At 54.5% G+C, this 27,500-nt stretch overlaps 3 protein-coding genes across 3 annotated transcripts in view; 1 reads left to right on the plus strand and 2 right to left on the minus strand.

Annotated features, from left to right (window-relative positions):
* The window catches only part of LOC137097304 (paired immunoglobulin-like type 2 receptor alpha), a 13,605-nt gene extending 11,598 nt beyond the window's left edge, over window positions 1-2,007 (minus strand). The window contains exon 1 of the mRNA XM_067469549.1: window positions 1,989-2,007. Coding sequence (XP_067325650.1) covers window positions 1,989-2,007 — 19 coding nt within the window. The remainder of the gene's footprint in view (window positions 1-1,988) is intronic.
* An 8,467-nt stretch (window positions 2,008-10,474) lies between these two features.
* VGF (VGF nerve growth factor inducible) lies at window positions 10,475-14,442 on the plus strand. Its single transcript, XM_067469617.1, is given in 3 exon segments — window positions 10,475-10,786; window positions 12,890-14,018; window positions 14,021-14,442. Coding segments are annotated over 3 exon segments (1,764 nt in total). The 5' UTR covers window positions 10,475-10,547; the 3' UTR covers window positions 14,417-14,442.
* Window positions 14,443-20,360: 5,918 nt separating this feature from the next.
* AP1S1 (adaptor related protein complex 1 subunit sigma 1) overlaps window positions 20,361-27,500 on the minus strand; it is a 7,823-nt gene continuing 683 nt past the window's right edge. Inside the window, 6 exon segments of the mRNA XM_067469620.1 lie at window positions 20,361-20,815; window positions 23,423-23,538; window positions 23,541-23,559; window positions 25,134-25,157; window positions 25,159-25,243; window positions 27,457-27,500. The exon segment at window positions 27,457-27,500 is cut by the window's right edge and continues 135 nt beyond it. Coding sequence (XP_067325721.1) covers window positions 20,768-20,815; window positions 23,423-23,538; window positions 23,541-23,559; window positions 25,134-25,157; window positions 25,159-25,243; window positions 27,457-27,500 — 336 coding nt within the window. The 3' untranslated portion in view covers window positions 20,361-20,767.

Genomic DNA, 27,500 nt, shown 5'->3' on the forward strand with positions numbered 1-27,500 from the left:
TGCCCATGGTTTCCAGAGAGGGGCTTCTTGCCCAGGCAGGGGCCAACTTCGCCCCTCCTTCCCTCCCTCCCTCCCCCCAGGAGTTTTGGACTTCAACTCCCACAACTCCTAACAGTTGGTGTGGGAGTTGAAGTCCAAAACACCTGGAGGGAGGGGGGGGGAGATGGGAGGGGGGGGGCAAGCCTGCTCAGGCCGGAGTTTTTTATGTTCCCTTCACCGTCATTTCAGCCATACTGGGCTCTTCCACGAGGAGTGGGGGGGGGGAGGGGGCACGGGACTTTGAAGGTCAAGTGGGCAGAGACTGCGGCGGAAAGAGGAGGGGGGAGAGGCCCCCGCAGACGGGGGAAGGGGTCAGAGTTGAGGGCCACGAGGGAGGGGGAAGAGGAGGGAAGGAAGGCTTGGAAGAGGGGGGGGGTCCTTCCTTCTACCGTTCCCCCTGCCTTCATTCCTTCTTCACTCCCTTCAGTGCTTTCCTCCTTCCTTCCTTCCTTGCTGTCTTTCTTCCTTCCCAACTTCCTTCCTCCTTTCCATCCTAGTTTTTTCCCTCCTTCCCTTCTTTACTTCCTTTCTTCCTCCCTTCTTCCTTGATTTCTTCATTCCTTCCTCCTTTCTTCCTCCCTTCCTCCTGCCTATCCTAGTTCCTACTTTCCTCCCACCCTCATTTCCTTCCTAGTTTCTCCCCCTTCCTTCCTTCCTTCCTTCCTTCCTTCCTTCCTTCCTTCCTAGTTCCCCCTCCTTCCCTTCTTTACTTCCTTTCTCCCTCCCTTCTTCCTTGATTTCTTCATTCCTTCCTCCTTTCTTCCTCCCTTCCTCCTGCCTATCCTAGTTCCTACTTTCCTCCCACCGTCATTTCCTTCCTAGTTTCTCCCCCTTCCTTCCTTCCTTCCTTCCTTCCTTCCTTCCTTCCTTCCTCCTCGCCTTCCTTCCTTCCTTCCTAGTTCCCCCCTCCTTCCCTTCTTTACTTCCTTTCTCCCTCCCTTCTTCCTTGATTTCTTCATTCCTTCCTCCTTTCTTCAATCCACTCCTCCTTTCTTCCTCCCTTCCTCCTGTCTATCCTAGTTCCTACTTTCCTCCCTCCCTCATTTCCTTCCTAGTTTATCTCCTTCCTTCCTTCCTTCCTCCTCACCTTCCTTCCTCCTTTCCATCCTAGTTCCCCCCTCCTTCCCTTCTTTACTTCCTTTCTCCCCCCCTTCTTCCTTGATTTCTTCATTCCTTCCTCCTTTCTTCCTCCCTTCCTCCTGCCTATCCTAGTTCCTACTTTCCTCCCACCCTCATTTCCTTCCTAGTTTCTCCCCCTTCCTTCCTGCCTTCCTTCCTTCCTCCTCGCCTTCCTTCCTTCCTTCCTAGTTCCCCCCTCCTTCCCTTCTTTACTTCCTTTCTCCCTCCCTTCTTCCTTGATTTCTTCATTCCTTCCTCCTTTCTTCAATCCACTCCTCCTTTCTTCCTCCCTTCCTCCTGTCTATCCTAGTTCCTACTTTCCTCCCTCCCTCATTTCCTTCCTAGTTTATCTCCTTCCTTCCTTCCTTCCTTCCTTCCTTCCTTCCTTCCTTCCTTCCTCCTCACCTTCCTTCCTCCTTTCCATCCTAGTTCCCCCCTCCTTCCCTTCTTTACTTCCTTTCTCCCTCCCTTCTTCCTTGATTTCTTCATTCCTTCCTCCTTTCTTCCTCCCTTCCTCCTGCCTATCCTAGTTCCTACTTTCCTCCCACCCTCATTTCCTTCCTAGTTTCTCCCCCTTCCTTCCTTCCTTCCTTCCTTCCTTCCTTCCTTCCTTCCTTCCTAGTTCCCCTCTCCTTCCCTTCTTTACTTCCTTTCTCCCTCCCTTCTTCCTTGATTTCTTCATTCCTTCCTCCTTTCTTCAATCCACTCCTCCTTTCTTCCTCCCTTCCTCCTGTCTATCCTAGTTCCTACTTTCCTCCCTCCGTCATTTCCTTCCTAGTTTCTCTCCTTCCTTCCTTCCTTCCTTCCTTCCTTCCTTCCTTCCTCCTCACCTTCCTTCCTCCTTTCCATCCTAGTTCCCCCTCCTTCCCTTCTTTACTTCCTTTCTCCCTCCCTTCTTCCTTGATTTCTTCATTCCTTCCTCCTTTCTTCAATCCACTCCTCCTTTCTTCCTCCCTTCCTCCTGTCTATCCTAGTTCCTACTTTCCTCCCTCCCTCATTTCCTTCCTAGTTTATCTCCTTCCTTCCTTCCTTCCTTCTCACATTTCTCCTCACCTTCCTTCCTCCTTTCCATCCTAGTTCCCCCCTCCTTCCCTTCTTTACTTCCTTTCTCCCTCCCTTCTTCCTTGATTTCTTCATTCCTTCCTCCTTTCTTCAATCCACTCCTCCTTTCTTCCTCCCTTCCTCCTGTCTATCCTAGTTCCTACTTTCCTCCCTCCCTCATTTCCTTCCTAGTTTATCTCCTTCCTTCCTTCCTTCCTTCCTTCCTTCCTTCCTTCCTTCCTTCTCACATTTCTCCTCACCTTCCTTCCCCCTTTCCATCCTAGTTCCCCCCTCCTTCCCTTCTTTACTTCCTTTCTCCCTCCCTTCTTCCTTGATTTCTTCATTCCTTCCTCCTTTCTTCAATCCACTCCTCCTTTCTTCCTCCCTTCCTCCTGTCTATCCTAGTTCCTACTTTCCTCCCTCCCTCATTTCCTTCCTAGTTTATCTCCTTCCTTCCTTCCTTCCTTCCTTCCTCCTCACCTTCCTTCCTCCTTTCCATCCTAGTTCCCCCCTCCTTCCCTTCTTTACTTCCTTTCTCCCTCCCTTCTTCCTTGATTTCTTCATTCCTTCCTCCTTTCTTCAATCCTCCCCTCCTTTCTTCCTCCCTTCCTCCTGTCCATCCTAGTTCCTACTTTCCTCCCTTCCTCCTTTCCTTCCTAGTTTCTCCCCCTTTCTCCCTTCCTTCCTTGCTTTCTTTCTTCCTCCCCAACTTCCTTCATCCTTTCCTTCCTAGTTTTCCCTTCCCTCCTTTCTTTACTGCCTTTCTCCCTTTCTTCTTCCTTGGTTTCTTCATCCCTTCCTCCTTTCTTCAATCCTCTCCTCCTTTCTTCAATCCTCTCCTCCTTTCTTCCTCTCTTCCTCCTTTCCGTCCTATTTCCTCCTTTCCTTCCTAATTTTACTTCCTTTCTCGCTCCCTTCTTCCTTGGTTCCTTCATTCCTTCCTCCTTTCTTCAATCCTCTCCTCCTTTCTTCCTCCCTTCCATCCTATTTCCTCCTTTCCTTCCTAGTTTCCCCTCCCTCCCTTCTTTACTTCCTTTCTCCCTCCCTTCTTCTTTGGTTTCTTCATTTCTTCCTCCTTTCTTCAATCCTCGCCTCTTTTCTTCCTCCCCTCCTCCTGTCCATCCTAGTTCCTCCTTTCCTTCCTAGTTTTCCCCTCCCTCCCTTCTTTACTTCCTTTCTCCTTCCCTTCTTCCTTGGTTTCTTCATTCCTTCCTCCTTTCTTCAATCCTCTCCTCCTTTCTTCCTCCCTTTCTCCTTTCCATCCTATGTCCTCCTTTCCTTCCTAGTTTTCCCCTCCCTCCCTTCTTTACTTCCTTTCTTCCTTCCTTCTTCCTTCGTTTCTTCATCCCTTCCTCCTTTCTTCAATTCTCTCCTCCTTTCTTCCTCCCTTCCTCCTGCCTATCCTAGTTCCTACTTTCCTCCCACCCTCATTTCCTTCCTAGTTTCTCCCCCTTCCTTCCTTCCTTCCTTCCTTCCTTCCTTCCTTCCTTCCTTCCTTCCTAGTTCCCCTCTCCTTCCCTTCTTTACTTCCTTTCTCCCTCCCTTCTTCCTTGATTTCTTCATTCCTTCCTCCTTTCTTCAATCCACTCCTCCTTTCTTCCTCCCTTCCTCCTGTCTATCCTAGTTCCTACTTTCCTCCCTCCCTCATTTCCTTCCTAGTTTCTCTCCTTCCTTCCTTCCTTCCTTCCTTCCTTCCTTCCTTCCTCCTCACCTTCCTTCCTCCTTTCCATCCTAGTTCCCCCCTCCTTCCCTTCTTTACTTCCTTTCTCCCTCCCTTCTTCCTTGATTTCTTCATTCCTTCCTCCTTTCTTCCTCCCTTCCTCCTGCCTATCCTAGTTCCTACTTTCCTCCCACCCTCATTTCCTTCCTAGTTTCTCCCCCTTCCTTCCTTCCTTCCTTCCTTCCTTCCTTCCTTCCTTCCTTCCTTCCTAGTTCCCCTCTCCTTCCCTTCTTTACTTCCTTTCTCCCTCCCTTCTTCCTTGATTTCTTCATTCCTTCCTCCTTTCTTCAATCCACTCCTCCTTTCTTCCTCCCTTCCTCCTGTCTATCCTAGTTCCTACTTTCCTCCCTCCCTCATTTCCTTCCTAGTTTCTCTCCTTCCTTCCTTCCTTCCTTCCTTCCTTCCTTCCTTCCTTCCTTCCTCCTCACCTTCCTTCCTCCTTTCCATCCTAGTTCCCCCCTCCTTCCCTTCTTTACTTCCTTTCTCCCTCCCTTCTTCCTTGATTTCTTCATTCCTTCCTCCTTTCTTCAATCCACTCCTCCTTTCTTCCTCCCTTCCTCCTGTCTATCCTAGTTCCTACTTTCCTCCCTCCCTCATTTCCTTCCTAGTTTATCTCCTTCCTTCCTTCCTTCCTTCTCACATTTCTCCTCACCTTCCTTCCTCCTTTCCATCCTAGTTCCCCCCTCCTTCCCTTCTTTACTTCCTTTCTCCCTCCCTTCTTCCTTGATTTCTTCATTCCTTCCTCCTTTCTTCAATCCACTCCTCCTTTCTTCCTCCCTTCCTCCTGTCTATCCTAGTTCCTACTTTCCTCCCTCCCTCATTTCCTTCCTAGTTTATCTCCTTCCTTCCTTCCTTCCTTCCTTCTCACATTTCTCCTCACCTTCCTTCCTCCTTTCCATCCTAGTTCCCCCTCCTTCCCTTCTTTACTTCCTTTCTCCCTCCCTTCTTCCTTGATTTCTTCATTCCTTCCTCCTTTCTTCAATCCACTCCTCCTTTCTTCCTCCCTTCCTCCTGTCTATCCTAGTTCCTACTTTCCTCCCTCCCTCATTTCCTTCCTAGTTTATCTCCTTCCTTCCTTCCTTCCTTCCTCCTCACCTTCCTTCCTCCTTTCCATCCTAGTTCCCCCCTCCTTCCCTTCTTTACTTCCTTTCTCCCTCCCTTCTTCCTTGATTTCTTCATTCCTTCCTCCTTTCTTCAATCCACTCCTCCTTTCTTCCTCCCTTCCTCCTGTCTATCCTAGTTCCTACTTTCCTCCCTCCCTCATTTCCTTCCTAGTTTATCTCCTTCCTTCCTTCCTTCCTTCCTTCTCACATTTCTCCTCACCTTCCTTCCTCCTTTCCATCCTAGTTCCCCCCTCCTTCCCTTCTTTACTTCCTTTCTCCCTCCCTTCTTCCTTGATTTCTTCATTCCTTCCTCCTTTCTTCAATCCACTCCTCCTTTCTTCCTCCCTTCCTCCTGTCTATCCTAGTTCCTACTTTCCTCCCTCCCTCATTTCCTTCCTAGTTTATCTCCTTCCTTCCTTCCTTCCTTCCTTCCTTCCTTCCTTCCTTCCTCCTCACCTTCCTTCCTCCTTTCCATCCTAGTTCCCCCCTCCTTCCCTTCTTTACTTCCTTTCTCCCTCCCTTCTTCCTTGATTTCTTCATTCCTTCCTCCTTTCTTCAATCCTCCCCTCCTTTCTTCCTCCCTTCCTCCTGTCCATCCTAGTTCCTACTTTCCTCCCTTCCTCCTTTCCTTCCTAGTTTCTCCCCCTTTCTCCCTTCCTTCCTTGCTTTCTTTCTTCCTCCCCAACTTCCTTCATCCTTTCCTTCCTAGTTTTCCCTTCCCTCCTTTCTTTACTGCCTTTCTCCCTTTCTTCTTCCTTGGTTTCTTCATCCCTTCCTCCTTTCTTCAATCCTCTCCTCCTTTCTTCAATCCTCTCCTCCTTTCTTCCTCTCTTCCTCCTTTCCGTCCTATTTCCTCCTTTCCTTCCTAATTTTACTTCCTTTCTCGCTCCCTTCTTCCTTGGTTCCTTCATTCCTTCCTCCTTTCTTCAATCCTCTCCTCCTTTCTTCCTCCCTTCCATCCTATTTCCTCCTTTCCTTCCTAGTTTCCCCTCCCTCCCTTCTTTACTTCCTTTCTCCCTCCCTTCTTCTTTGGTTTCTTCATTTCTTCCTCCTTTCTTCAATCCTCGCCTCTTTTCTTCCTCCCCTCCTCCTGTCCATCCTAGTTCCTCCTTTCCTTCCTAGTTTTCCCCTCCCTCCCTTCTTTACTTCCTTTCTCCTTCCCTTCTTCCTTGGTTTCTTCATTCCTTCCTCCTTTCTTCAATCCTCTCCTCCTTTCTTCCTCCCTTTCTCCTTTCCATCCTATGTCCTCCTTTCCTTCCTAGTTTTCCCCTCCCTCCCTTCTTTACTTCCTTTCTTCCTTCCTTCTTCCTTCGTTTCTTCATCCCTTCCTCCTTTCTTCAATTCTCTCCTCCTTTTTAACTCCCTTCCTCCTGTCCATCCTAGTTCGTACTTTCCTTCCTCCTTTCCTTCCTTCCTGCTTTCCTTCCTATTTCCCCCTCCTCTCTCCCTTTTTCTTCATTCCTCCCTCCTACCTTTCCTTCCTAGTTTCTACCCTCCCTCCTTTTCTTTTTCCTTCCTTCCTCCTTTTCTTTTTCCATCCTAGTTCCTACTTTACTCCTTCCCTCTTTCCTTCCTTCCTTTCTCCCTCCTTTCCTTCCTAGTTTCCCCCCCTCTTCCCTCCCTTTCTTCCTTCTCCTTTATATCCTAGTTCCTACTTTCCTCCTTCCCTCTCTCCCTCCTTTCTTTCCTTCCTCCTTTCCTTCCTAGTTTCTCCCTGACTCCCTCCCTTGCTTCTTCTTCCCTCCCTCCCTTCTACATTCCTTTCTTCATTTCTTTGTCTCTCTCTTCAATCCTCTTCTTCTTTCTTCCTTCCTCTCTCCTTTCCTTCTTTCCATCCTAACTCGTACTTTCTCCCTCCCTCCTTTCCTCCCTCCTTTCCTTCCTAGTTTCTCCCTCCCTTTCTTATTCTTCCTTCCTTTCTTCCTCCCTTTCTTCTTTCCATCCTAGTTCCTACTTTCCTCCCTCCCTACTTTCTTTCCTCCCTCTCTCCTTTCCTTCCTTCCTAGTTTCTCCCCTCCTCCCTCCCTTTCTTACTTCCTTCTTCCTCCCTCCCTCCTTTCCTTTTTCCATCCTAGTTCCTACTTTCCTCCCTGGCTCTTTTCCTTTCCTTTCTTTCCTTCTTCCTTTCCTTCTTAGGTACTCCCCTCCTTCCTCCTTTTGTTTCTTCCTGCTCTCCCTCCTTTTTGGCTTTCCATCCTAGTTTCTACTTTCCTCCCTCCCTCCTTTCCTCCTTCCCTCCTTTCCTTCCTAGTTTCTCCTTCCTTCCTTCTTTCTCCTTTCCTTCTTTCCATCCTACTTCCTACTTCCCACTCTCCCTCCTTTCCTTCCTTCCTGCTTTCCTTCCTAGTTTCTCCCCTCTTCCCTCCCTTTCTTACCTCACTCCTCCCTCCCTTCCTAGTTCCCCCTCTCCTCCCTCCCATCCTATGTTCCTTCCTCCTTTTCTTCCTAATTCCTCCTTTTTTCCTCCTTTCCTACTTTTCTTTCTTCCTCCTTTCCTTCCTATTTTCTCCCCTCCTCCCTCCCTTTCTTACCTCCTTCCTCCCTATCTTTTCTCCATCCTAGTTCCTACTTTCTTTCCTCCCTCCCTCCTTTCCTTCCTAGTTTCTCCTTCTTCCCTTTCTTCCTCCCCCTCTCTCCCTCTCCTTTCCTCCTTTCCTTTCTAGTTTCTTCTTTCCTTCCTCCCCCTTCCTCCCTCTCTCCCTTCATTCCTCGCTTCAATCATCTCCTCCTTTCTTGCTTCCTTGCTTCCTTCCTTCCTCCTTTCCTCTTTTCCACCCTAATTCCTATTTTCCTTCCTTCCTTCCTCCATCCTTCATTCCCTTCCTAGTTTTTCCCTTGCTCCATCCCTCCCCTCCTTTCTTTCTTCTTTCCATCTTTCTTTCCTCCCTTTCTTTCCATCCTAGTTTCTGCTTTCCTTTCTCAAACTCTTCCTTCCTCCTTTCTTTCCTGTTTCTTAATTCCTCCTTCTCTCCGTCCTACTTTCCTCCCTTTCTTTCGTCCCTCCCTTTCTTCCTTTCTTCCTTAATTTCTTCATTCCTCCTTCTCTTGCTCCCTCCCTCTCTTCCTTTCCTTCCTTCCTAGTTTCTCCCTCCCTCCCTCCTTCCTTCTTTTCTTCTTCCTTTCTGTCCTAGTCCCTACTTTCCTTCCTTCCTCCTTTCCTTCTTTCCATCCTAGTTCCTACCTTCCTTCTTTCCTACTTCCCTCCCTCCCTGCCTGCTTTCTTTCTTTCTTCCCTCCCTTCCTTCCTCCTTTCTCATTCCTTCCTCTCCCCTTCCTCCCAAGGCCCAGATCCGGCCAGGGTCCACTTGGGGGGCGGCAAGGTCTTCTCCCCAGAATCCTGAGCAGCCCCCCCCCCCCCATTTTCTCCAACCGACTCCGCCACAGCAAGAGGGAGACGGGCTTGAGGGAGGGAGGGAGGAAGAGAGGCAGGATCCGGCCCTTCGCTCCCCCCCCCCCCCCCGCGAGGCCGCTGCAAGGGTGACTCACTCACCAAGCATCAATCTGAGCGCTGACAGCCCGGAAATCCGGCATTAGCCGATACGGGGAGCGGAGGGGGGGGGGGAGAGAAGGGGGGTCATTTTCCAGGAGCCGAAGGGAAATGGCCGGGAAGGAGGGGGAGGGGGTCGCGCTCCGAGGGCTGTAAACACACGAAGAGCCCCCCCCCCTTCCACTCACTTCCGACCCCCCCCCTTTCCTCACTCCTTCGGCCCTTGGATATTCAAGGATATTGGGGGGAGGGGGGTTGGGAGGCTGCGTCCCAATTGAAAGGGGGGGTCCACATGAAGCCCCCCCTCCCCTCCCCTCCCTTTCTGAGCTGGTGCAGTTTGCGGGGAGGGGGTCTGGGTGCACCTGGGTGGCTTCAGAAGGGGAACAGGCACAGGTCGCGGAAAGGAAGGGCGCTTGATGGGGGTCACAGGCAGGGGGAGGGGCTCCAGGACGGGCCCCTTCCCCTTTCACGCCCCCCCCCATTCGGAAGCCCCTCCCCACCAAGCCTGGGGCTTCAGGTGTCTTCCAGGAGGAAAACCGGAGGTGAAACCGTGGGCAAGGGGGCTCCAGTGGCGCCCCTCAGGAGAAGCCCCCTCCCCACGCGGGGCGCAGTTCACTTGGGGTCACGCAGGCGTGATTCCCCCCCCCCCGCACCGGAAGAGGGGCATCTTCTGGATCCCACCCACCCCTTTGGCAGTGCTTCGTTTACAGTTTGGGGCATTTCCTGCCCCAGTTCCCCCCCCCCCTTTCCATTTCGACGCAGCCCACCTAGCGCCCCCCCCCCCCCATATCCTTGGATATCCAAGGGCCGAAGGAGGGGGGGGGGAGTGAAGGGGCCTCATGACTCCCACTGCTCGTGTCCTGGCGGTTTGGGGGCCTCTGGGTGGTGGGGACACGTGACTGTCAGTGGGGAGGGGGCCCAAGAGAGGGTCAGCCAATGGGGGGAGGGGTGCGCCAATGCCTGTCCTTGTGAATGGTGCTCCCCCTCCCCCTTCACCAGGAGCCCCCTCCCCGCAAACTGCACCAAAACACAGAGCGTGCCTGCGAGGGGGGGGCTATGTTTGTGGAAAGGGGGGGGGGTCCTCAATGGCAGGTGCAGCAGGAGGACTGCAGAGGCGGAGAAGGGGGGAGGGGGCGCATGACTCATGGGCCCCACCCCTCCCCTCGCCCCGCCCCCAAATGCCCTTCCTCTGGACCCCCGGGGGAGGGGGCAGTGCTGGGAGCGAGGGGGCGCCAGCGAGACCCTCCGGTTTAAGGGGGAGGGGGCTGCCAGCCTTTCCGCGCCCCTTCCCCTTCCCCCTCCCCCCCCACCCGCAAAGGAAGGCGGGGGCTCCGTCTGGACGCCGCGTCACAGGCGCTGACACGCGACACGGAGCCCACGTCGGAGCCGCGCACGAGACCGCCCCCGCGGGTGTCGCAGGGAGCCTATCCCCCCCCCAGTAAACACAAACATGGGAGGAAGAGGGGGGGAGAAAGGGGGTGGCGCGTGAAGGCACACGCTCTCGCCTCGTGCCCCCCCTCCCATCCCAATGGAAGACCAGGGGGAGGGGGGGGTTGTGGGGGTGAGTGGGGGGTGAGTGGGGGAGGGGGGGTTGTGGGGGTGGGGGGTGGTTTGGGAGTGGGGGAGGGGGGTTGTGGGGGTGGGGGGGAGTGGGGGTTGTGGGGGGTGGGGGGGAGTGGGGGAGGGGGGTTGTGGGGGTGGGGGGGGAGTGGGCTCCTCCCTCCCTCCCTCGCTCCCCTTCATTCATCCTTGCCTTTCTCTCTTTCTTTCCTTCCACCCACTCCCCCCCCCCTCCACGCTCTCGCTCATTCACCCCACTCGGCTCCTTCCTTCCTTCCTTCCATTCATTCATCCATTCATTCATTCATTCCCCGGTTGTTCCTTCGTTCATTCACCCCTCCCACCCTCCCTCCCTCCATTCCCCCCCCCCCCCGCCCATTCAGCCTCCTTCCCCGTCCCATTCATTCGGCTGGCGGTGCCTCGGGGCCCTTCTGCGCAGGCGCGGGGCTCCCCTCCAATCCCGCCCGGATTTTTGTGAATGAACATTGACGTCAATGGAGCCCCCCACGTGGTCCCGGGCGGCGCTACAAAAGGGGCCGCCCCGCCACTGCCGGCGACGACGGCGACGCTCTCCAAGGTGCTGAACGCCGGCGCCGAAGCCAAGAAGGAAGGAAGGAGGAAGGAGAGAGAGAGACCGGGGACAGGAAGGAAGAGCCCCCCCTTCCCACGCTCCGCCCTTACTAAATCCACACTCCCGCCGGAGGAAGAGAGGAGCCGGTAACGCGCCCCCCTCCCTCTTCCCTACGCCCCCTCCCTGCCCAAAGGGGAAAGCCCCCTCCCCACGGCTGCGCGCGTGAGTGGGTGGGGGGGGATGAGGGAGAGGGAGAAGCCCACCCCCCTTTTTCCTACTGCACAACTTGGTAGGAGCGGAGCTACAGGGAAGGAAGGAGGGAGGGGGGTCCTTCCCGGAAATGGGGGGGGGGGGTGAGGGAGAGGGTGAAGCCCACCCCCCTTTTTCCTACTGCACAACTTGGGAGGAGCGAGGGAGGGAGGGGGTTCCTTCCCGGAAATGGGGGGGGGGAAGTGCGTGGGGGGGGTGAGGGAGAGGGAGAAGCCCCCCCCTTTTTTCCCCTTACAACTTCGCAGGAGCGGAGCTAGAGGGAGGGGGGTCCTTCCCGGAAATGGGGAGGGGGGAGAGAATGCGTGGGAACCTTTCCTGATATGCGGGGGAGGGGAGGGAGAGGAATGGAGAGGAAGGGGCGAGGCCTGGAGGCGGCGAAGGGAGGGGAAGGGAGGGGGCTGCCTGAGTCATCGGGCAGGGAGGGAGGGGGAGGGGAGTGGGCGCCGGCCCCCTCCTCCCCGGTGGTCAATTCTTCCCTGCGACAGACCTTCCCGCTTCAGGGCGGGGCCGCAGGGAGGGAGGGAGGGGGCGCGCGAGAGGTGAGGTCACCCTTTTGTCTTTTCTGGGAGGGAGGGGGCCTGCCTGGGGGGGGGGGCTCCTTAAGAGAGAGAGAGAGAGAGAGAGAGAGAGGTGGGGATGGAGCTCTCCCTTCGCTTGCCGCGCCTTTGCTCCGCATTTGCGTGGGCGGCGGGACAGAGCTGCGGTATTACCGAGGGGGGGGAGGCTGCCCGGCCTTGGGGGGGTGGAATGGAGGAAAGGGGGGGGGGGAACGAAAGACCCCCTTGGCGAAAAGGAGCGAGGGAGGGAGGCCTACGGGAGGGAGGACAGCGGGGAGGGCGGGGGGTGGTCCTTCCTGGGAACCTCACCCCCCTCTTCCGCGCGTGGGAAGCGCCCCGGGGGTACCTGAGCCTCGACCCCCCCCCTTTTGCTGCGCACATCGCCGCCGAGAGGAAGGAGGGGGGAGGGAATGGCTCCCGAACCCCTTCCCCTTCGCCCCCCACCCCCACCCTCTCCGCGATCCGCCTTAGAGCGAAGCAGCCCCTCCCTGGGGGGAATGCGGGGGAGAGTCTCCCTTCCCAAACAGGGGGAGGGGCGGCGCAGAGGGGCTTCTCGGGACCCCCCTGCGCCCCGCGGGCTGGCTCTCCAAGCGGGGGGGGGGTGTCTTGGGAGGGGGCCGGGATGCCTTTCGGGTCTGGCCGGCGCTGACTTTTCTCTCTCGCCTGTTTCTCTCTCCCGACCCTCCTTTTCCTCTTCCTCTTCTCCTTCCTCTTTTCCCTCTTCTTCTCCTTTTCCTCCCCTTCCTCCTCCTTCTGACCCTCTTCCTTTCTCTTTCTTCTCCTTCCTGCCTTCTCTTCATTCTCCATCTGCTTCTCCTTCTTCATCTTTTCCTCCCCTTCTCTTTCTCCTCCCTCTTCTTTTCTTCCTCTCTCTTCTTCCTCTATCTCTTCTCCTTCCTCTCCTTATTCTCCTCTCCTCTTTCCGCCTCCCTCTCCTTTTCCTTCTTCCCTCTTCTTCTCCTTTTCTTCCCCTTCCTCCTTCTCCTTATCCTCTTCCTCTCCTTTCTCTTTCTCCCCTTCCTTTTTTCCCTTTTCCTCATTCTCTATCTGCTTTTCCCTCTTTTTCCTCCTCTCCCCTCCTTTTCTTCCTCCCCTTCTTCTTCCTCTCCCTCTTATTTTCTTCCCCCTCCCCCTCCCTCATTTCCTTTCCTCTCCTCTTTCCGCATCCCTCTCCTTTTCCTTCTTCACCTTTATCTCTCTTCTCCTCCTTCTCCGTCTTCATCTCCTTTTCCTCCCCTTCCTCCTCCTCTTTATCCTCTTCCTCTCTTTTCCTCATTCTCTATCTGCTTTTCCCTTTTTTCCTTCCTCTCCTCTTCTTCCTCTCCCTCTTATTCTCTTCCCCCTCCTCGCTCATCCCCTTTCCTCTCCTCTTTCCGCCTCCCTCTCCTCCCCCTCCCCTCCTCTTCTTCTTCCTCTCCTCAGGACCCCGGGGGCGCCTCCCCCCCGTTCTTCCGCCATGCCAAGTGCCGCCCCTCCCCCTCTTCCGGGCCAGCTTCCGCTCCGCCGGGCGGCCTTCCTGCTCTCGCTCTGCCTCCTGACTCAGGGCCCCTTCCGCCCCGCCCACGCCGCCGCCTCCTCCTCCTCCTCGTCTTCCGCCTCTCTTCCGCGCTCGGGCGGCGCTCCTCCCGGCGGCGGCAGTGAAGGGGAAGAGGAGGATCTCTTCCGGGACGTGGAGCCGGAAGCGCTGGCGGCGGCGCTGCTGCAGGCGCTGAGGGGGCGAGGAGGCGCGGAGACCCGGGCCCAGGAGAGCGGGCGCTCCGAGGAGTTGCCGGAGAAGGACTCGGAAGCGGAAGCTGAAGAGGAGCGGGTGGGGAAGCTGCTGAAGGAGCTGCGGCGCTTCGGTCCCGCAAAGGCGGAAGAGGAGAAGAAGGAGGAGGAAAAGGAGGAGGAAAAGGAAAGGGAGAAGGAGGAGGAGGACGTCTTGGCGGCGCTGGACTCCTTCCGCCCTCTCCGCTCGGGCGGGGCCTCCAAGCGCCGCGCGCCGCTGCTCTCTCCCTCGGGGGGACTTCCGGCTTCTTCCTCTTCGGCTTCCTCTTCCTCATCTTCGGCGGGGGAGGCGTGGTCGGGGGCGCGGCAGCTGCGCCAACAGCAACACCTGGAGCACCAGCTCCTCCAGCGCCGCTACCAAGAGTTGGCCGAGAGCCGGCGTCAGGCGGAGGAGGCGCGGAGGGCGGCGGCGGAAGAGGAGCGCCTCGCCGACATGGCTTCCGACCTCCTCCTCCAGTACCTGCTCAAGGACGGGCAGGAAGAGGAAGAGGAAGACGAGGAGGAGGAAGAGGAAGAGGGCGCCGGGCCGGCCGGGAGGAGAGGGGGCCCGCTGCTCTTCGAGGACGAGGAAGAGGAGGAAGGGGGCAACGTGGCCGAGGACAAGCGCTCCAACGAGATCCCGGAAGAGGAAGAGGAAGAAGAGGAGGAAGAGGAGCTGGACCCGCGCACCATCGACCGTCTGATCGAGCTCTCCTCGCAGCTGCACCTTCCGGCCGACGACGTGGTGGACCTCATCAACGAGGTGGAGGAGAAGAAGCGGAAGAAGGACGCCCCGCCCGGCCCAAGCTGGCCCCCCTCCCCAAGGCTGGCCCCGCCCCCGCCCCGAGGGAAGCCCCGCCCCAAGGCCGAGCCGGGCCCCCGCCCCCTTCTCCTTCTGGAAGAACAAGCCCCAGCGGCCCCCTCCCCGCCAAGGAAGAGGAAGCGGAAGCGCCCGACCAGGAGGAAGAGGAGGATGCCTGGAACGAGGTCCTGCCCAAGAAAGGCGCCTACGCCCCCCCGCAGTGGCCCCCCCGCAAGATCTCCAACGCCATCCGCCCCTGGGACTTCCGGCCCGCCCCCCCGGCCGCGCCCCCGCGCTTCTTCCGCGCCCCGCCCCCGCCCCGCCCCCCCAAGAGCCGCGACCTGGAACTGGAGAACTACCTGGACAGCGTGCTGGGGAAGCGCCCCCGGGTGTTCCAGTGAGAAACCCCCCCCCCAAACACACACACGCCCCCTCCCTCCCTCAAAGAAACTTTGTCTGTCTCCCTCCCTTCCTTCTCCCCCCCCCCCCCGGCATCTGCATGAGTCAGAACAACACCTCCCCCACGACGAAGAAAAGGGAGGGGGAGGGGGACGTCCGGCTGCTTGACCACCCACCCCCCGCGCCACTCTTTCCTCCCTCCCCCCCTCCCAAAAGGGAGTTCCAAAGCATCCTCCAGCTCAAGGGGGCCACAAAGGGCGGGAGACCCTCCCCATACCTGGAGGGGGGGGGCGCCCAAGTTGGCCCAACCTGAGTTCAAGGCACACGGAAGAGACCCAAAAGGGACCCAAGGGAGGTCAAAGGAGAGAAGCTTGCCCCCCCCCTTCCCGGGATTTTGGACTTTAACTCACCCATAACAACTCCTAAGAGCCTGCTCAAGGAATGATGGGAGTTGAAGTCCAAGACACCTGGAGGGAGGGCCGAAGTTGGTCCAGCCTGAGCTCAAGGCGCACGGAAGAGACCCAAAAGGGACTCAAGGGAGGTCAAAGGAGCCCCCTCCCTTCCCCCAGATTGGACCCCCCTCCCTTCCCCCAGGTATTTTGGACTTTAACTCACCCATAACAACTCCCAAGAGCCGGTGGGCTGTTGGGAATGATGGGAGTTGAAGTCCAAGACACCTGGAAGGAGGGCCCAAGTTGGCCCATCCTGAGCCAGGTGAGCTCAAGCTGGGCCAACTTCGGCCCTCCCTCCAGGTGTCTTGGACTTCAACTCCCATCATTCCCAACAGCCCACCGGCAAAGTAGAGAAGTCTTGGCTCACGGTTTGTGCCCCCCTCCTCCCCCCCCCCCCCCCCAAGCGGGTCCCTCTCCAGGTGTTTTGGCCTTCCACTCCCAGAAATCCCAACGCGGTTGGCCAACTAGCTGGGATTTCTGGGCGTTGTAGGCCAAGACACCTGGAGAGGGACACCCCCCAGAGGGAATTTCCGCCTGCTTTGGCCCCTCCCGCGCTGCCCCTCCCTCCCAGGAGCCGATCCCGGATTTTCTGGCCGTGGAGACTCCTAAAATCCAGGAAAAACCAGTTAACCTGGAATCAGATTCTGGGGTATAAGGACTGGGCGGAAGGGGCCAACTTGGGCCCTCCCTCCCTTCCTCCAGGGATTTTGGACTTTAACTCACCCCATAATAACTCCTAAGAGCCGGTAGGCTGTGAGGAATGATGGGAGTTGAAGTTCAAGACACCTGGAGGGAGGGAAAGCCGAAGTTGGGCCAGTTCTGGGCCAAAGGCAACTTCCGCCTTGAAAGGAAAACAAACACAAGCACCTTCGAGGGAGCCACCTAGTGGCCAAGCGTGGCTCCTGCCGAACCTGCTCTTGCTTTGCAGGTGGGCTTCCGGTGAAGAGGTGGGGGGGGGGGGGGAGGCCAGAGGCAGAGGCGGAGGCTGTCAAGCAGGCCTTTGTCACCAAGACTGAACTGAGCATGCGCCGTTGCTGTCTCCGGGCGAGGGGGGCGGTGGGGATGAGAGGTGGGGAGGGGTCGAACATGGGGGGAGGAGGGGACCCAAATCTGATGAGAAATTCCCAAGGACATTAGCAACACAGCCCCCCCCCCCTTCCTGATAGTTGCGACCCCTCCCCCTATTGAGGAGGGGTCCCAAAGCCCTTGAGTGCCAAAGGCAGACCCCCAAATGAGAGGGGAGGGGCGGGGGGAGAGGTGGGGAGGGGTCGAACATGGGGGGAGGAGGGGACTCAATTCTAGTGAGAAATTCCTAAGGACATTTGCAACACAGCCCCCCCCTTCCTGATAGTTGCGACCCCTCCCCCTATTGAGGGGAGGGGGTCCCAAAGCCCTTGAGTGCCAAAGGCAGACCCCCAAATGAGAGGGGAGGGGGAGAGGTGGGGAGGGGTCGAACATGGGGGGAGGAGGGGACCCAATTCTGGTGAGAAATTCCCAAGGACATTAGCAACACAGCCCCCCCTTCCTGATAGTTGCGACCCCTCCCCCTATTGATGAGCCCTTGAGTGCCAAAGGCAGACCCCCAATTCCAATAATATTATTATTATTGGAAATGACAGGGAGGGGCGTGGGAGAGGTGGGGAGGGGTCGAACATGGGGGGAGGAGGGGACCCAATTCTAGTGAGAAATTCCCAATGACATTTGCAACACAGCCCCCCCCCTTCCTGATAGTTGCGACCCCTCCCCCTATTGAGGAGGGTCCCAAAGCCCTTGAGTGCCAAAGGCAGACCCCCAAACCTTTGGAAATAATAATAATAATAATAATAATAATAATAATAATAATAATAATAATGGTCGACTTTCCCTTAAAAACCAGTATCCTCTGGGTGGGGGGTGGGCAGAAGTTTCCCTGAGCCCCCTCCCAAAGAGATAAGGGATGTGGGGAGGGCTCATGCGTGCCAGTCCAGGTCCCCCTCCCAAGCTGCAGCCGGGCGACCCCCTCCCCAAATTCTCACGAGGGAAGGAGGGGGTGGGGGAGGGGCACCAGGGGGCAACTACACGCCTTCAGAGACCCCTCCCCACCGCCCTCCCTCCTCCAGTGTGAATTTCCCCCTTCTTTGCTTTGTGATGTCCAGTCCTGTAAGAAAAAAAAGCATATTAAAAATACCAAAAAAAGAAGAAAAAAAAGTCAAAAAAGGAAAAAAAAATACCCCCCCAACTCCCCCCTCGCCCCCCCCCCAAAGTGGTGTCCTGTGCTCCTGATCCATTCCGTTGTACTTGAAATAAAAACAAACATGTTTGGCCTGTTGTAAATAGCATGTGGAATTCCTAGTTTTGCTAAGAAATAAAAGCAACTATTTTATTACGAGTCACTCTGGTTATTTGCTGCTAAAGGCCAGGAAGAGAGACCCCCCCCACACACACACACACACACTCCCCCTGCATAGCCTCTGAGCATGCGCAGGCTGCCAGGCACAGAGCCTTCTGACTTCTGGCTAAGCCCCGCCCACTTTGCGAGGGGGAGGGCCCCTTCTCGGAGTGGGTGGGGCTTCTTCAGGGGACCCTTTTTGCCTCCCCCCCAATCATGAACTATACATCCCAGTAACCCCCCCCAACCAATCACTGATATATATATATATATATTCTGTTCGTCGTGGAGTTCTGTGTGCCATATTTGGTTCAATTCCATCATTGGTGGAGTTCAGAATGCTCTTTGATTGTAGGTGAACTATACATCCCAGCAACTACAACCAGAGGCGGCCCTAGGTAATTTTCAACAGTAAGCAAACAGTATTTTGGTGCCCCCCCCCCCAACCAATCACTGATATATATATATTTTTCTGTTCGTCGTGGAGTTCTGTGTGCCATATTTGGTTCAATTCCATCATTGGTGGAGTTCAAAATGCTCTTTGATTGTAGGTTAACTATAAACCCCAGCAACTACAACCAGAGGTGCCCTAGGTAATTTTCAACAGTAAGCAAACAGTATTTTGGTGCCCCCCCCCCCAACCAATCACTGATATATATATATTTTCTGTTCGTCGTGGAGTTCTGTGTGCCATATTTGGTTCAATTCCATCATTGGTGGAGTTCAAAATGCTCTTTGATTGTAGGTTAACTATAAACCCCAGCAACTACAACCAGAGGTGGCCCTAGGTAATTTTCAACAGTAAGCAAACAGTATTTTGGTGCCCCCCCCCCCAACCAATCACTGATATATATATATATATATTCTGTTCATCGTGGAGTTCTGTGTGCCATATTTGGTTCAATTCCATCATTGGTGGAGTTCAGAATGCTATTTGACTGTAGGTGAACTATAAACTCCAGCAAATACAACCAGGAGCAGCCCTAGGTAATTTTCAACGGTAAGCAAACAGTATTTTGGTGCCCCCACAACCAATCACTGATACATATTTTCTGGTCCTCGTGGGAGTTCAGTGTGCCATATTTGGTTCAATTCCATCATTGGTGGAGTTCAGAATGCTCTTTGATTGTAGGTGAACTATAAACCCCAGCAACTACAACCAGAGGCGGCCCTAGGTAATTTTCAACAGTAAGCAAGCAGTATTTTGGTTGTCCCCCCCCCCCCCAACCAATCACTGATACATATTTTCTGTTCGTCGTGGAGTTCTGTGTGCCATATTTGGTTCAATTCCATCATTGGTGGAGTTCAGAATGCTCTTTGATTGTAGGTGAACTATACATCCCAGTAACTACAACCAGAGGCGGCCCTAGATAATTGTCAACGGTAAGCAAACAGTATTTTGGAACACCCCCCCCCCCCCAAAAAAACCAACCAATCACTGATATATATGTTCTGTTCCTCGTGGAGTTATGTGTGCCATATTTGGTTCAGTTTCATCATTGGTGGAGTTCAGAATGCTCTTTGATTGTAGGTGAACTATACATCCCAGTAACTACAACTCGCATATGTCAAGGTCTATTTTCCCCCAAGAGCGTCTCCCCTGGGCAAAATCAACTCTACTGCAAAGGCTTACTTTGCTTAATGGGTTGAGCCGCCCCTGGTTGCACTACAGCTCCCAGCATTCCCTGCTTGGCTGTGCTGGTGGCACGCTACTGGGCACTCCAGTCCAGTCCAGTCCAGCCAGTTCTGGGTGGGATGGTAGGCCATTAGATCCACTTCCCAAAGCAGGATAAGAGTTGGAAGGGGCACCCAAAGGTCATCCAGCCCAGCCCTTCTGCATAGAAAGACCAAGCCCTCCTGCCAGGTGGCCATCTGGCCTTTGTTTTGAGTCCTCTTTGAGTGGATCAAGTGGGGTGTTACTAATAATCATAACAATAATAGTAATAATAGAGACCACCAGAGAAGGAGACTCTGCTGGACTCCAACTTTAGGATACTATGAATATGACTCTTAAGCAAATGTGGATGTCCAGCAGCTCTTCCTTCCTTCTTTTGCTGAGGTCTTCATGGAAGGGTCATGGAAGGAGGCAATTGCAAAGGGAACCATCAGGCTCCTCAAGGGGTCGGCCAGAAAAATGGTATGCTCCCCCCTAAAAACAACACTCCCCCCCCTGCAAACCATGCCCTCATGCGAAGGAAGGACAAAGAGTCATAGAATCAAAGAGTTGGAGGAGACCTCATGGGCCATCTAGTCCAACCCCATTCTGCCAAAAAGTAGGAATATTGCATTCAAATCACCCCTGACAGATGGCCATCCAGCCTCTGTTTCAAAGCTTCCAAAGAAGGAGCCTCCACCACACTCCCTCCGGGGCAGAGAGTTCCACTGCTGAACGGCTCTCACAGCCAGGAAGTTCTTCCTGATGTTCAGGTGGAATCTCCTCTCTTGTAGTTTGAAGCCATGGCTCCACTGTGTCCTAGTCTCCAGGGAAGCAGAAAACAAGCTTGCTCCCTCCTCCTCCCTGTGGCTTCCTCTCACATATTTGTACATGGCTATCATATCTCCTCTCAGCCTTCTCTTCTTCAGGCTAAACATGCCCAGCTCTTTAAGCCGCTCCTCATAGGGCTTGTTCTCCAGACCCTTGATCTGCTCTCGTCCTCCCTGTGGCTTCCTCTCACATATTTATACATGGCTATGTTGTCTCCTCTCATCCTTTTCTTCTTCAGGCTAAACATGCCCAGCTCCTTAAGCCGCTCCTCATAGGGCTTGTTCTCCAGACCCTTGATCATTTGAGTCACCCTCCTCTGGACACATTCCAGCTTAGAGTCAATATCTCTCTCGAATTGTGTTGCCCAGAATTGGACACAATATTCCAGGTAAAGTGGTCTAACCAAAGCAGAATAGAGCATGGGGAGCATGACTTCCCTAGATCTAGACACTATGCTCCTCTTGATGCCTGAGGCCGAAATCCCATTGGCTTTTTTTGCCGCCACATCACATTCCTGGCTCATGTTTAACTTGCTGTCCACGAGGACCCCAAGACCTTTCTCACACGTCCTTCTTTCGAGCCACAGAGACGAAGAGAAGAAGACACAGAGACACACAAAAGAGGCAGAGCGACGCCACAGCTTCCGCACATGGTTTATTCCCTCTCAAATCCAGGTTCTGGGGGTCAGAGAGAGACATGACTCCCCCCCCCCCATAAAGTCCAAGAATGGCAGATCCAGGCAGAGCAGGTGGGAGGGGGCTGCCAAGCTGAGGAGGGGGGCACTCTCCCCAAATGCAGCCCCTCCCATTCCAAAGAGGAAGAGAACGCACCCCCCCCCCCCTCATTTCCTCCTCTCTTCCTGGAATCAGGGCCCATGCACCGCAGCTGGAAGGAGCCAGGGGTTTGAAGGCAGCCCAGGAGACCCCTCCCCATGCTGCTGAAGTGAAGGACAGAATGGAGGCGGGAGGAAGTGAATTGAGACCCCTGCAAGACCCCAGCCCCCTCCCTCCCACCCCAGGGGGGGTCCAGATCCACCAGTGTTGATGCGCTACGCCAACCCCATCTCCTCCAGGACGCTTCGGGGGGACTCATCCTCCTGCAAAAAAAAAAGGGGGGGGGGGAGAAGAGAGTCAGAATGGGAGACGACTAAAATGATTTTAGGGCGACTAAAATCATCAAGGGTCAGGAGAACAAGCCCTATGAGGAGCGGCTTAGGGAACTGGGCATGTTTAGCCTGAAGAAGAGAAGGATGAGAGGAGATATGATGAGAGCCATGTATAAATATGTGAGAGGAAGCCACAGGGAGGAGGAGGGAGCAAGCTTCCTTTCTGCTTCCCTGGAGACTAGGACGCAATGGAACAATGGCTTCAAACTACAAGAGAGGAGATTCCATCTGAACACGAGGAAGAACTTCCTGACTGTGAGAGCCGTTCAGCAGTGGAACTCTCTGCCCCGGAGGGAGTGTGGTGGAGGCTCCTTCTTTGGAAGCTTTTAAGCAGAGGCTGGATGGCCATCTGTCAGGGGTGCTTTGAATGCAATATTCCTGCTTCTTGGCAGAATGGGATTGGACTGGATGATGGCCCACCAGGTCTCTTCCCACTCTTTGATTCTAGGATTCTATGATTCTATTCTATGGGGATAGATAATCCCCTTCCTTTGCTACAGCTTAGCACCCTAAACGCTCTGCACATGCCAGGAAGGCTCTTGGCAATGAGCAATGTGGAAGGGGCACAGCTGTGGCCCCCTCCTGGCAAAGGCCTTGTGTTTGTGTTGCTGAAGGCCTGATGGCCAGGATCACTGGGTTGCTGTGAGTTTTCTGGGCTGTCTGGTCATGTTTCAGTAGCATTCTCTCCTGACGTTGCACCTGCATCTGTGGCTGGCATCCTCAGAGGATTGTTCAGAGAGTCTAACTGAATGAGGCAAGTGGAGTATATGGAGTGTATATATACCTGTGTAATAATGTCCAGGGTGGGAGGAAGAGCCTGGCTGTTGTTGCCTGGAGCACCCTCTGTTGAGAGGCGTTAACCGGCACTTGATTGCTTGCTGCATGGAGTTCCACTGTTTCTGAGTGGTGTTCCTTATTTACTATTTTGATTCTGGTATTTGCTAGTTGTTGCTCATGAACGCCTCCCAAGCAGAGGATCCCTCCAGGCAACAGCAGCCAGGCTCTTCCTCCCACCCTGGACATTATTACACAGGTACGCATACACTCCCTTGCCTCATTCTGTTAGACCTCTGAACAATCCTCCGAGGAAGCCAGCCACAGATGCAAGTGAAACGGGATAGAAATGCCTGAGGATGCCTCCAGGCAACAACGGCCAGGCTCTTCCTCCCACCCGGGACATTATTCCACATGTATACATACACTCCCCTTGCCTCATTCTGTTAGACCTCTGAACAATCCTCTGAGGGTGCCAGCCACAGATGCAGGTGAAACGGGATAGAAATGCCTGAGGATGCCTCCAGGCAACAACGGCCAGGCTCTTCCTCCCACCCTGGACATTATTCCACAGGTATACATACACTCCCCTTGCCTCATTCCGTTAGACCTCTGAACAGTCCTCTGAGGATGCCAGCCACAGATGCAGGTGAAACGGATAGAAATTCCTGAGGATGCCTCCAGGCAACAACGGCCAGGCTACCTCTATGAAGATAATGTCACTGATTGACTATGTAGCCGCAAGGCTACTGGGAACTAATCACAAGATTGTTTGTTTGGCATCTCATGGTTATCGGTCGTGAGCCTCCCTGAGTCCCCCGCTCGGAGGGTGAGAAGGATGGGATAGAAATGCCTGAGGATGCCTCCAGGCAACAACGGCCAGGCTACCTCTATGCAGATAATGTCACCGATTGACTATGTAGCTGCAAGGCTACTGGGTACTCATTGCAAGATTGTTTGTTTGATATCTCATGGTTATCGGTCGTGAGCCTCCCTGAGTCCCCCACTCGGGGGTGAGAAGGATGGGATAGAAATGCCTTAAATAAATACATAAATGAAGATTCACATTTGCTACAAACAGACAAGGGCACTTCCTCCACCCGGAACATCATTCCAGAGATAGACAGGTGCGCTCCACTTGCCTCACTACCAACAGAACTTCTGAAGATGCCATTAGCCACAGATGCAGGTGAAACGTCAAGAGACTGAAAAGCTCACAGCAAGCCTGCTTTGTGTTTGTTTGTGACTCAAATCCTTCCAGGAGGAGACAGCAAGGGGATAGGAAAGGTGGGCGGCACATGAGCTGTGCAATGAGAGGAACATGGGGGGGGGGGTGCTGTGGCCCCTTTCTGGCAAAGGCAAGGGAGGGAGGCTGCTGAGTGTTTGTTTGTGTGTGCTGGAATGGGGGGGGGGGAGATGCGACAGAGGGAAGAGCAGGATCCACACATCTGCTGCTGGCGGGCTCTTCTCTCTCTCTCTCTCTCCCCCCCCCCCCCCCGTGTCCCACCCCCCACAGAGGCTGTCACACGGGTGCTGCGTGTGCCAGAGTCGCCCACGGACTGACTGACTGACTGCGCAGAACGGGAGGAAGAGGAGCGAGGCTGGTGACTCACTGGATGCGCCAGAGCCAAGCCGACTCACTCTCCCTCCCTCTGTGGTTGTGTTTTCTATGGGGGGGAGGGGGCCTCCCAGCAGGCAACGCTCCTCTTGCAGTCCTCCCCCCCCCCCGCCCCACTCTCCCCCATGCGAGGCCCCCACCTCTACCTCCTGCAAGAGGTCGGCTTGCTCAATGGCCTTGAGGACGCTCTTCTTGGAGGTGTCCTGGACCTCGCCCCCCATCAGGAACTCGTCCAGGATGAAGTAGGCCTTCTCAAAGTTGAGATGATGTCCAGCTCACACACCTGAACACACAAAAGGGGGGCGCAAGGGGGAAGGGAGGGGTCAAGGGGCAGCCAGGTTGAAGGAAGACCCCTCCCCTTCCCCCCCCCCCCCCCAGGCTGCCAGGTTCTCCTTATGGCCAATGAGTGGCTGCCATTGACATGGGGTGCAAGGGGGAAGAAGGGGTCAAGGGGCAGACAGGTTGAAGGAAGACCCCCCCCCCCCAGGCTGCCAGGTTCTCCTTATGGCAAATGAGTGGCTGCCATTGACATGCAGGAGGGACTTGGGAAGGACCCCCAGAAGGAGAATGGAAGGAAAAGTGGGGTGACGGAGTCAGGATTGATGCAAGGGTTAGTCTGGGGTTAAGGCCAGTTTAGCCCCCTGCTTAACCCCCCCCCCCTCACTCAATCCTGGGCAGAGGGCCATTTCTCCTTCCCAGCCAGGCTCCTTGAGAAGGGAAAGGGAAAGGGCTGGGACCCCCCCCCCCCCATTCTTCTTCAGGGCCCCAATCCTCCAACATGGAGGCACATTATTATTATTATTATTATTATTATTATTATTATTATTATTATTTATCATGTCTGGGGCATCCAGACAATTGTATTATTATTATTATTATTATTATTATTATTATTATTATTAATGCCCGTGTCAGGGGCATCCAGACATTTGTATTAACACAATTATTATTATTATTTTTATTATTATTTATCGTGTCTGGGGCATCCAGACAATTGTATTAATACTATTATTATTATTATGCCCGTGTCAGGGGCATCCAGACATTTGTATTAACACAATTATTATTATTATTATTATTATTATTATTATTATTATCGTGTCTGGGGCATCCAGACAATTGTATTAATACTATTATTATTATTATTATTATTATTATTATTATGCCCGTGTCAGGGGCATCCAGACATTTGTATTAACACAATTATTATTATTATTATTATTATCGTGTCTGGGGCATCCAGACAATTGTATTAATACTATTATTATTATTATTATTATTATTATTATTATTATTATTATTATGCCCGTGTCAGGGGCATCCAGACATTTGTATTAACACAATTATTATTATTATTATTATTATTATTATTATTATTATTATTATTATTATTATCGTGTCTGGGGCATCCAGACAATTGTATTAATACTATTATTATTATTATTATTATTATTATTATGTATTTGTACCCTACTTGACCTCTCCCAAAGGGGACTCAGAGCGGCCTTACCCCTGGGGTCAGGGGAGGTCAAAGGAGGCTCTCCTCCTCAGGACCACACTCTTTTCTCCCCCCCCCCCCAATCCCCCAAAATGGAGACTTATTATTATTATTATTATTATTATTATTATTAATCGTGTCAGGGGCATCCAATTGTATCAACGCTATTATTATTATTATTATTATTATTATTATTATTATTATTATTATGTATTTGTACCCTACTTGACCTCTCCGAAGGGGGACTCAGGGCAGCCTTAACCCCTGGGGTCAGGGGAGGTCAAAGGAGGCTCTCCTCCTCAGGACCACACTCTCTCTCTCCCCCCCCCCCCCCACTGACCCCAACCAATGCTACTCACGCTGCCAAAGTACTTGTCCAGCAAGCTCCACATAGCGGTGGATCAACTCCAGGGTGATGAGCTCGTTGTCCTGGCCCTCGATGGCGCAGCAGAAGTACAGGCTGGCATACCTAGGGATGGGGTGCGGGGTGGGGTGGGGTGGGAGAAGCATGGGTCAAAGGGTCAAGAGGACAAGCCCTCCCTCATGGGGCAACCAGCTTCATTTTCAGTGGGTGGGGTAATGCAACAGTGGGGGCGGGGGGCTGCTCTGCGCACATTGTGTTTTTGGAGGGAGAGGAAGGAGACTCCAGCCATGAGCCAGCTTGGGCTCTCCAGGTGTTTTGGACTCCAACTCCCACAGTTCCTAACAGTCTATAGGCAGAGATCCAGGCATGGGCAGACTTCTGCCCTCCAGGTGTTTTGGAATCCTACTCCCACTCCTATTGGCTATTAGGAATTGTGAAGCTGAAGTCGAAAACACCTGGAGAGAGGGCCAAAATTGGCCCAGGCCTGCCTAGAAGCTTGCCCACCCACCCAGAAGCCTTCAGCCCAGCCCTACAAGGCAGTCTCTGAATGCCATTTGCAGAAGGAGAGGCAAAGAAGGGGGAGGACCCTCTCCCCACCTTGAGTCGCCTATGATTGAGAAAGGTGTGCTATAAATATAGCTAATAAATAAATAAATAAATCAACTGACTGCAGAACCTCATGGCAAGGTTGGGGGGGAGGGGGTCTTGTCCCAGGAAAGGGATGGAGCGGGGGCACTCACTGAAGGACATGAGTGGGGGCTATGCTGGGCCAAGGGGGGGCTCCTCCTTTGCCCCCCAAAGAGAAGGCCTGTCACCTGCTTGAGTGGAGAAGATCGTCTCCCCGGTCATGAAGGCACCTCCAGGCCCTCCTCTACTGTCCTTCTGGCCTCCTATAACTGATGGCCAGCTTTGGTGGAGGGGGCCCCTCTTTCCTACCGGTTGATAGGAATGGTGAGAGCTGGAGTCCAAAAGACCTGGAGGGAGGGCCCAAGTTGGCCCAGGCCTGCTTTGGATGCTTGCCCACCCACCCTCAAGCTCTGCAGGCCACTTGCAGAAGGAGTGGTGAAGAAGGACAGGGAGGGGCCCCTCTCTGCTGGCTGCAGAACCTCATGGCAGGGTTGGGGGGGGGGCGGTTCTTGTCCCAGGAAAGGGATGGGAAAAGGACGTGGGTGGGGGCTATGCTGGGCCAAGGGGGGGCTCTTCCTTTGCCCCCCCCCCCAAAGAGAGGGCCTGTCACCTACTTGAGTAGAGAAGATCATCCCTCCACTCAAGAAAGCAGCTCCAGGTCTTTCTGGTCACCTATGACACGGGAAACCGCAGGCCTGCCTGGGATGCCTTACTGGTGTCCCGGGGAGGCCGAATCTTGCGCTCCGCCAAACCGCGGATATGGAAACCCCTTGGGTCCCCGTATCCGCATGTTGGCGGATCAGCTTCATTTTGATGCCATATTTTTCCTATTCCTACTGGCTGATAGGAATGGTGAGAGCTGGACGGAGGGCCCAAGTTGGCCCAGGCCTGCTCTGGACGCTTGCCCACCCACCTACCCAGAAGCCTCCATAGGCCACTTGCAGAAGGAGTGGTGAAGAAGGATGGGGAGGGGCCCCTCTCTGCTGGCTGCAGAACCTCAAGGCAGGGTTGGTGGTGATGGGGGGGGGGGGGGTGTCCGGTCCCAGGAAGGGGTGGAGGGTTCATCTCCCTGCCCAGGCCCTGCCCTAGTGTTCCTGCTCCAGCTCTGGTGGAGGAAGCCTTTCTTTGGGGCAGGGGCCTTGGGGGGGGGGGGGCTTTGGGGGGGAAGGGAGCCCCCCACCTCCACCTGCTCACCGCTTGTAGACCACTTTGATGGGGGGGGGGTCCTGTCCTAGGAAAGGATGGAGTGGGGGCACTCACTGAAGGATGTGGATGGAGGCTATGCTGGGCCAAGGGGGGGGCTTTCTGCTGGCTGCAGAATCTCACAGCAGGGTTGGTGGTGATAGGGGGGTGTCCTGTCTGAGGAAGGGGTGGAGGGGTCATCTCCCTGCCCAGTCCCTGCCCTAGTGTTCCTGCTCCAGCTCTGGTGGAGGAGGCCTTTCTTTGGGGCAGGGGCCTTTGGGGGGGGAAGCCCTCCCCCCCCCACCTGCTCACCGCTTGTAGACCACATTGATGGGGGGGGTGTCCTGTCCGAGGAAGGGGTGGAGGGGTCATCTCCCCGCTCAGGCCCTTCCCTAGTGTTCCTGCTCCAGCTCTGGTGGAGGAGGCCTTTCTTTGGGGCAGGGGCCTTGGGGGGGGGGGGACTGGGGGGGGTCAGGGGAGCCCTCCAGCCCGCCCCCCGGCCTGCTCACCGCTTGTAGACGACCTTGAGGTCCCTCCACTCGAGGAAGCTGCA

The sequence above is a fragment of the Anolis sagrei genome, chromosome 6 (assembly GCF_037176765.1).
Source record: "Anolis sagrei isolate rAnoSag1 chromosome 6, rAnoSag1.mat, whole genome shotgun sequence".
Taxonomy (NCBI): domain Eukaryota; kingdom Metazoa; phylum Chordata; class Lepidosauria; order Squamata; family Dactyloidae; genus Anolis; species Anolis sagrei.